This window comes from Gymnodraco acuticeps, unplaced genomic scaffold (assembly GCF_902827175.1).
Source record: "Gymnodraco acuticeps unplaced genomic scaffold, fGymAcu1.1, whole genome shotgun sequence".
Taxonomy (NCBI): domain Eukaryota; kingdom Metazoa; phylum Chordata; class Actinopteri; order Perciformes; family Bathydraconidae; genus Gymnodraco; species Gymnodraco acuticeps.
The window spans coordinates 1-8499 of NW_022990578.1; the positions used below are offsets into that span (position 1 = coordinate 1).

Sequence of the window (8499 nt, forward strand, 5' to 3'; positions counted from 1 at the left end):
CCCATGCAAATTGTAGAGCTTTTTGTAGATGGTTTGAGAAAGAGAAAGTGTTTTTTGCTTTAATGTATTTTTACTTTTGAGAGAGACTCAAAAGGAGGAATTGCACGAAACAGATGGAACGACTGCATCATGTCAAGGAAGAAATACTTCATATTTGATTCAATATAAATAATCTTCCATTATGGACTTAAAAAAGAAAAAGGTGTAGTTTTAAAAACATAGTAATGTCTGTGCTCACCAGAAATGTTGGAGTTGTCTTTGGTCGCGTACACAGGTAGTCCTTCATCTCTATTTTTGTGAACCTGAAAGAAAAGCAGAATTCCATATATATGTTATGCAACAAATACTTCCATTACATCAAAGCAGGATATACTTCCTATAGTCAAAGCATTTCTTTGTAAACTAGATTTGTTGATGTGATGAATAGAGTTGATAAACATGGGTTTCCTTTTTTAATCTAAAGACCTGCAAATGTTTTATTAATATGGATTTAATTTGTGCAAACATTTTAATAATTTCTTGACAAATGCTATCTCCTTTTTAATCAGCCCATGGGTTTCATCCCTTTGTAATGATCTAATTTGGAGTGTAAGGTTGTTCCCTATCCATTGATGTTACACAATGAATAATTAGACTGTTCTGTTTAAAATGCTCCTCATAACTCTCCCCTCCCCCCCTCTCTTTCTCTCCCTCAGAGGCCGGTTAATGTGGGAGTCGGCAGGTTAAAGATTAGAGTTGCCCTAACAGGCTGGGGTGACAGAGGGAGAACAAACACACCGTGGCCATTAAACAACCCACACCTGGGCCTATTAGCCCGGATCAGAGTTGGGGTGACTGTTTCAATTTCTTCAGGGAGAAACCGGTCTATCAATCTGCTTATGCAGATCACATCGCTGCCTGACTGCGGCACCATTTAAATAATAATTAGCTAAAGTGGCCTGCGGGGATATTTACGTTTTTGTAAGCAGGGTCCTCTCGGTGAGGCGGGGTGGAGCCGGAGAGAGGCAGGCTGGCTGAAGGGGATGCTGGCAGGCTGGGGGACCCCTGCTGAATGGGGTCTGAGGAGGAGGGAGGGGAGGTGCTGGTGTACACAGCGCCACTCCCTCTCTCCTTCCCCCTCTCCTCTCCATGGCTGTCGCTTAGCGCAGGGTGGTACAGGTTGGTTTGAGTCAGTGGCAGCCTGCTTGTGAAGCCCCCTTCCTCCTCCTCATCTTCCTGCTTTGACGACTCCACATCCACTTCTCCCTCCTCCTCACTCTCCACTCCCTCCGCCTCTACATCGCCTCCACTTTCACTTCCGTAACTACAGCTGCTGCTGGGCGAAAGCCGCTGGTGGCGTTCAGACCTGGCCACTACAAAGTCCTCATCTGTTCCCCCGTTGCTGTGGAGCTTAGCGATGCTCTCGGCGTCCTTAATGACGGGCCTGAAGGCTGAGCCGTAGCTGGGCTTCCTGCTTTGGAGGGCTGGGGTGTCCAGAAGTTTGAGCCAGCCTTCTGAGGTCACAGGGCGGAGGTCAGGGGTTACTGTTGTACACTCTGGGTCAAACAGCCCGGGTCTGGCTGTGGCAGTTCCGGGGGCCATGGTTGCACTGATACTATTTCCGTTGCCAGCTACTACTCCAGGCTCGCTGTGGTCTGAGAGATCCAAAAAGGCCTGCCTGAGAGAGGGGTTGTCTGCCAGGGAGGAGAGGGCGCTGGGCTGAGGCTGGAGGTAAGTAGGGACAGGGATTCCTCCCGCCGCTCTTGGTGGCCAAAACATGCAGAAAGGGGGATAAAAAGTGTCTTTGCGGCCGGGCCATAACAGACCTGACAACCCTGATCCTTTCTGCACACCTGAAACATCACTGTCATCTTTTTTCTGCTGGCAGAGACCGAATGCTGGGAAGGGGTAAGGCGAAGGGAAGAGCGACGTGGGGGGGAACTTCTGCAGCATGCCGAAGCCTTTGCTCGGGACGGGGATGACAGGGTAGCTACGTGAGGTCTTACGGGGAGACAGATTGCCTCCATCCAGATCATCATCGTCGTCAAAGCGGGATCTCTTCTGAGCACCCAGGTCAGACCCCATCATGTGAACGGAACCTGCGAGATTCTTCATGGGCCCCATGGAGGAACAATGGGACGAAGACGGCAGCGCTCTTTTCCGGCTCCCTCCGTTGAACATAGCTTTGACGTCTTCCCATGCGAAGATTAACTCATCAGCTGGGATTTTGTCAGAGAGTTTGAGGTGTCGACGCCAGGAGTTGAAGTTGGCGGCGTCGGGCTGGGTGTACTTGGCTTCCGGCGTGCGGTGGGAATGGAAAATGAACTTATTCGGGGAGAAGTACATGTTGCAAAGCGAGCACTTGATGCATTTTGCCCTGGAGCTGTTGTAGCGTGCCGGGATGAAGTTACCTCGGCTACCCCAGGCGCACTCATGTGTCACATCGAAGGAGAAGTTGTCGGGCAGTTTAGGCGGTGCGTTCTCTCCCAGGAAGGACTTGCAGAGGCGCTCGGCTTCACGCTTGGTGATCATACCACAACGCCGCGATGAGATGGGCATGGCGCCGGCCCGACGGAGGATCTCCAACTGAACCGGAGTGCACTGGACGCAGGTGATGCCCAGCGCCACGCGCCGATTGTGAATCTCATTATAACTATAGTTCTTCAGGAGTGTGTTGGAAATCTGAGCCAAGCAAAGTCTCTCGTTGTGATCGATAACCAGCGATACGATGGGAACGCCATACAGGATGACCTGGCCAACTTGGTTTGGCTTCATGGGTGGGGAGGAAGAGGACGGCGAGGGAGAAGATAAAGAGGAGGATGAGGAGTGGAGATGGGCGGATCTGGGTGGTGTCAGGGGTTCTTGCTGGTAGGAGCCTGTGGAGCTTGTCATTATGATGTCATTAGTGCTCGAAAGATGGGTCTTATCCATACTGTGAGGGGAAGGGTATGTAGAAAGACCTGCATTCAAAAAGAAAGGAAGAAAGAAAACATTTGTTGATTTTTTTAACCACATACAAATCCTCTTATTTCTTTACAGACACATTCTGTCTCCCTGTATTACAAATAATATGAAATGAATAAGTATTTTTTATTATAAGAAACACTAATTCTACCACGTAGGTGTGCCCAGAAACAAGCTGATGATGTGTGAACAAGTGCATATTAAAAAGAATGTGTATTATTTTAAATGAAATGCATTTAAATGAAAAGCTTCTGTTACCCAATCTTACAGAAAAACAGCAAACGTTGTTTGTCTTTCTATCTTTACAGAACTGAACACATTTTTGAAATGTTAAATAAGTCATTACAAAATATAATAACAATTGATTTGTTTTCTTAACTACAACAAAAAAGTATTGAGGGCACAGAAAAAAAGAACTGGATAAAGATACTGAATGAAAGTTGAATGTTAGGTAAACAGCAAACACAACAGTTTGTAATAATCAAATGGAAATCAATTACATTTATTTAACTAAAAAATTAAATTCTCAGAAGCATTTATATATTTAAAAGTAATGAGTGTGTTTGCCTGTGTATGTTTTAAACAATAAACTAACTAGAAAACACAAGCTTGCAACATAATGGTTGCAGTTAAAGTACAGTATTATCCATATTCCTATAACAAATAGGCATACATTAATTTAATTAATACATTACATTTCAGTTCATTTGAATGTGTTGTTACATTTTGAAATATCCTTTATCTAGAAAGCGGAGTAACCAAAACATGTTAATAGGATACATGAAACATACACAGCCCATATAAATCATTTTAAGGTAATAAAACCCTACAGTTTTGTCACGTCAACTTCATTTAGGAAAGTGAATAAATATCTAAATACTGTATTCCTTCACTATTTTATCCATATGATTTATTTAGATATATTTTAAAGCAGTATCACGAAAATGGCAGGACATTTATTGCGAAATAAATGTTTTACTGGAAATGTCCTGTGACATCAAAACCACTTTTTTTTTTTACTTCATTATTAAAGTCTTATGAAATGAACAGTTTTGAAATTACCTAAAGCATGTGATATTTATGTGCATGAAATGTGTAATGATTTAAAAACAAAAAACACAAATAAGATGCTGCTATTTATAACGTATTACATTGCAAATTACATTAAGGAAAACTACAACTCCAAATAATAAAAACGAACTGAAATGTGGTTATATTAAACAGACAGGTTTCGTTTTGAATTGTAATATTTTTAACGTTTTTGCTATCAACGAGAAATAGCAAAAACCTGTACAACTATTTAGCAATTAACAATATGACTAAAGAGTTAAGCTTCAAATAAATCAACAACATTTAACGACTTAAATGTGTGTAATTTTATTGAAGCACAAGTTTACTCGCCAAGTAACGCCTTTATTAAAGCAGCACACTTATCGGTAAGTCAGGCATTATGTTAGTCCATTGAACAATATTAACGGTAAAGGTTTGTTCATGTTATAACTAAAATATAATAATAATAACAATAATACAAATAATACAGATAACAACATATAAACACTGGACGATGCAACGGGTCCATATTAATTTAAATTGACGGCATTTGAAAAAAATCCACACTCACCTTCTCAAGCATTTTAATCTAATAAATACTTTTTAAAAGCATGTTTTCTGTCCCACACAGATGATGTTAAGTACGCTCGTTTAACCAACTATTTAAGCTAACTTTACAGACTGAAATCGATGAGCAGTCCTTACCTCTGACTCCCGAGAATCCCAAAAACTGTCACAGCGTATCCAAAAAAAGTCTCCTCGTTACAAGATAAATCGATTTATCCTACCCAGCTTTAAAATACTCATTTTTATCACGCGAATTGTACTGATATATATCCGGGATGCGGTACCGGTTTCTGTCTCCAACTGTCTACTGAGGAGCAGCTCGTGAGATGTGAGTAAACTGCGACGCTCGCGCCGGCTTTATTCGCTTCTCAGAGACTCCACGCGCTGTACTAATCCGACTCTCTCTCTCTCTCTCGCAGTATCTCTCGCAGTCTCTCTCCCCCTCTCTCTCTCTCACTCTACCACGCACCTGCCTCGTGTTTGATTGGCGTGTAGCGCGAGCTCAGCCCACCATAGGACACACTCGTAGGCACTTCCACACACACTTTATTCCTGCTTGGTTCAGTTGAAGAACAGCTAACAGATATCTTGCTAACTGATACTCACGTCACGAGCTGAAAAAGTCAAAGTAGCAACATAGACGGACTGAGAGATGCACAAGCATGCTGAAAAAGCGTAGGGGGTGAAATAGCGTATTTCAGTCGGAAGGTCGGTGTTTCGATACACACTCCCTGCAGTCAACATGTCGAAGTGTCCTCGGGCATCTAGCCCCAACCTGCTCCCGTAGCAATACCGTACTGAATGGTGAATAAAAGTTACATCTCAAAAAATAAAACATGTAATGTACACACTTTATACACATCTGATTGTGCAGGAAATGTTACATTTAAATGTTCTCCTCTTTATACAGTCTATGGTTGTCCTCCGACCTCCACTATAAGCAGACCCAATACAACATTTATGATTAACATAATTTTAGCTAAATTGCTTTATAAGTCACTTAATTCATATTTATAAAAAATGTGTTTGACACTGCACATGGCTCCAAACCAGTCACAATACAAGCGTTGCCATTCAATTGTATGATGGTGCTAGTAGACTGCACACTTTTAGGGGGCATCTTTGACATTTCTGGAAAACAACTGACTTTTGATAAACATAATTTGTGAGATGCAAAGTGTTCACCAATAAACTGCTGAAAGAGGAGCTTGACATCGGAAATGATGTCGTTTTTAAACACAGATGCAGTGTGCCAAAGACAGCAGACAGAATAAGACTATACTCACATCTTCGTATTCAACCCATGTGACGGTGGGGACAAAATGGGGGTGCGACCACAGTACTGCATCAGAGGGCCCAATAATACCTACGGCCCTGCTCCAAGCTCTTAGACCAGGCATGGCTGCTCAATTACTCCTTCCACTAGAAATATGCAGGAAAATTACAGATATGAAGTGCAGACCTAAATATTAAGTCCATAACCCAGATAAGAGCTGCCTCAGTGCCTCATAGTCCTTAGTAAACGTCTGCATTGCAAGACAGGATCTCATTTAACTCTGCATGGGGATGAAGGGAAATGTTGTCCCAAATACTGATTGTCCTCTTTAATTAAAACAACGTAATAAAGTTGTTTTTAGGACTTGTTCTTCTTTGCATGCATGTTACACACACGCAGACCCTTGTCATGGTTCAGTGTTTAGGTGGTTAAAATAACTTTGGCATATGCATGCATTCAGATTAAAGGTACAATATATAATAGACATGGGGCAGAAATATAAAGCAACTGGTAGTGGCTATATGGCTAGTATACATACTTGGCTTCAGTCTGATCTCTACATGAACATATTTGTACACAAGCTACAGTCAATCCTGCATTTGTTAACCCTTTAGTAATGTAATAATACTTTATTTGTGTCAGAACAGCCCTTTTCCAGTCCATTTTTGTTCTCTAAATTATTTATAAACGTTTTGATTCAACTTGTTTTTTTTGGAATTATTATTAGTAATTGTTAAGTGTATCAATTCTCAATCCTTTTAAAAGACTGTTGGATATTGAGACTGCCTGTAATTTATTCTGGCCCAATCTTAAACATGACACAAATCTGTGCGTGCATGTGTGTGTGTGTGTGTGTGTGTGTGTGTGTGTGTGTGTGTGTGTGTGTGTGTGTGTGTGTGTTCGTAAAAGCGACACAGTAGAGAGCACGAGCCCCATCTGCTCCTTTTCAAACCAATTTAGGTTGTCACTGCGCGTGCTTTTGTCTCGCGGACGGACGCCACGGGACCACTATAGCTGAGAAGGGACAAGAGAGGAGGGGGGGGGGGGCGGCGGCCGAGATTCTGCAGGCGCGAGCCACGCACGGGCCGCAGCAACTGAAGGCAGTGACGTCACAATAGCGATGAGAGGAAATGATAATAGCCACGTAACAAAAAGCAGGTAGAGTAAAGGTTTAGAAGCTTAAGCGATTTAAATAAAGTTTTTAATTGAAATGTAGGAATTTAACACAGAGTTGTTTTATTTTTTAGAAATGGATTGAAGTGTTGTATTGCTCGGAAGTTTCAAACTCCGAGTAACGTCGATGTTTGTATCTTAATAAAAACCTAACGAACTACGCTTGTGGCTGCATTGACATCTCTTATTCAAAATTAACCTGGCAAAATCCCTGTGTTTTTAACCAATAATGAAAGTTTTTTTTTAGAAAGAGACGTAATTATTCACAACTTTCTCCAAGCTGAGAGAGATGTCGCTGACATGTTATCAAACGCGGAGCATGTCTAAACCATGCGAAGCAGGAAAAGGCTTATTGGAATACAATAGCGCTATTAGCCCCTTTGGAATACATTTCACTTTCTTCATAATGCATTAGCCCGTCGCCCTACTGAGAAATTAATCATGCGTTTAAAAAAAGAATTGCTTGTGTGACCTCGAAGGGTCAAAGCAGGGAGAACGAGGGAGAGAGAGCTCAAAACATAATAAATTAAGAGCTACAACACTAAGTGAGCTCGAGACATTTAACATGAAATCTGTCAATAAATGAAACATGCCCCGGGTGAGTGATTACCATATTGAAATGCATCATCTCCTTTTCTCAAAACGCACTGAAGCCAGTCCGAATCAACACAAAAGCCCAGATTTCGTTTTATACCCTTCAATTATTTGCAAAAAATAAACGTGATCTTGTTTTTTGAGTATTTTCATTATTGAACTATTTACGGTTTCAATCCAAATTGCTCAGAATATATTTGTAAACTTAAACAATAATAATAATTACAAAAAAACACATATGTCAAGCTTCGTATTCCAGCCCACCAGTGCTTTTATTAATTCATTGTGGATTTAAAAGGCAGATGTAGGCTACAATATGGTGCACAGTCGCCCTGCATGCCCCAGTTTTAATCCTTACTTAATGCCGCGCGTCTTTTACTGAATGGGAGTCTTCTGTTCGTCTGCAGCGAAGATTTACTGTGCATTACAATTAACACACATCTTAAATAAATTGGAAAATAATAATAATGACTATTATTGAGGCTGTATTTAAGTCTTACAATTCCTCGTGATGAGAAAAATAGATTGTGGATTTGGAAAGGGGATTTTGGTATTACTTTCCCCATTTATATCTGCTTTGCAATCAATACACTTATGGTATTTTTGTATTATACACATTATGGCATATGACAGAATATGTTGGGGCTACATTGAAGTACCTGTATCAAGACGTCTACAAGCTGTTTTCTTTCTGTATTATTACATTTCTGTACATTTTGAAAATGTTTTATTAATTATTTTGAATGTTATAGCACACACGTCATGTGTTTTATCCATAGCACCAGAAAGGGAGCCAGGCGTTCTAATTAAGCTTTTATTTGTCACGTTTCTATTTTTACAGTGTTCCCATAACAGGAGAGAGCAGCCCTGTGAACGATGAACGTTTGTTATGTGAG

The 8499-nt window shown here is 41.2% G+C and overlaps 1 protein-coding gene across 1 annotated transcript; it reads right to left on the reverse strand.

Moving 5' to 3' along the window:
* Window positions 1-238: 238 nt before the first annotated feature.
* On the reverse strand, window positions 239-2933 carry LOC117553829 (SKI family transcriptional corepressor 2-like; the record flags this gene model as incomplete). The annotated part of the gene is given in 2 exon segments (XM_034227899.1): window positions 239-302; window positions 955-2933. Coding segments are annotated over 2 exon segments (2020 nt in total), but the record flags the coding sequence as incomplete, so codon positions are not given.
* Between the last annotated feature and the right edge of the window lie 5566 nt (window positions 2934-8499).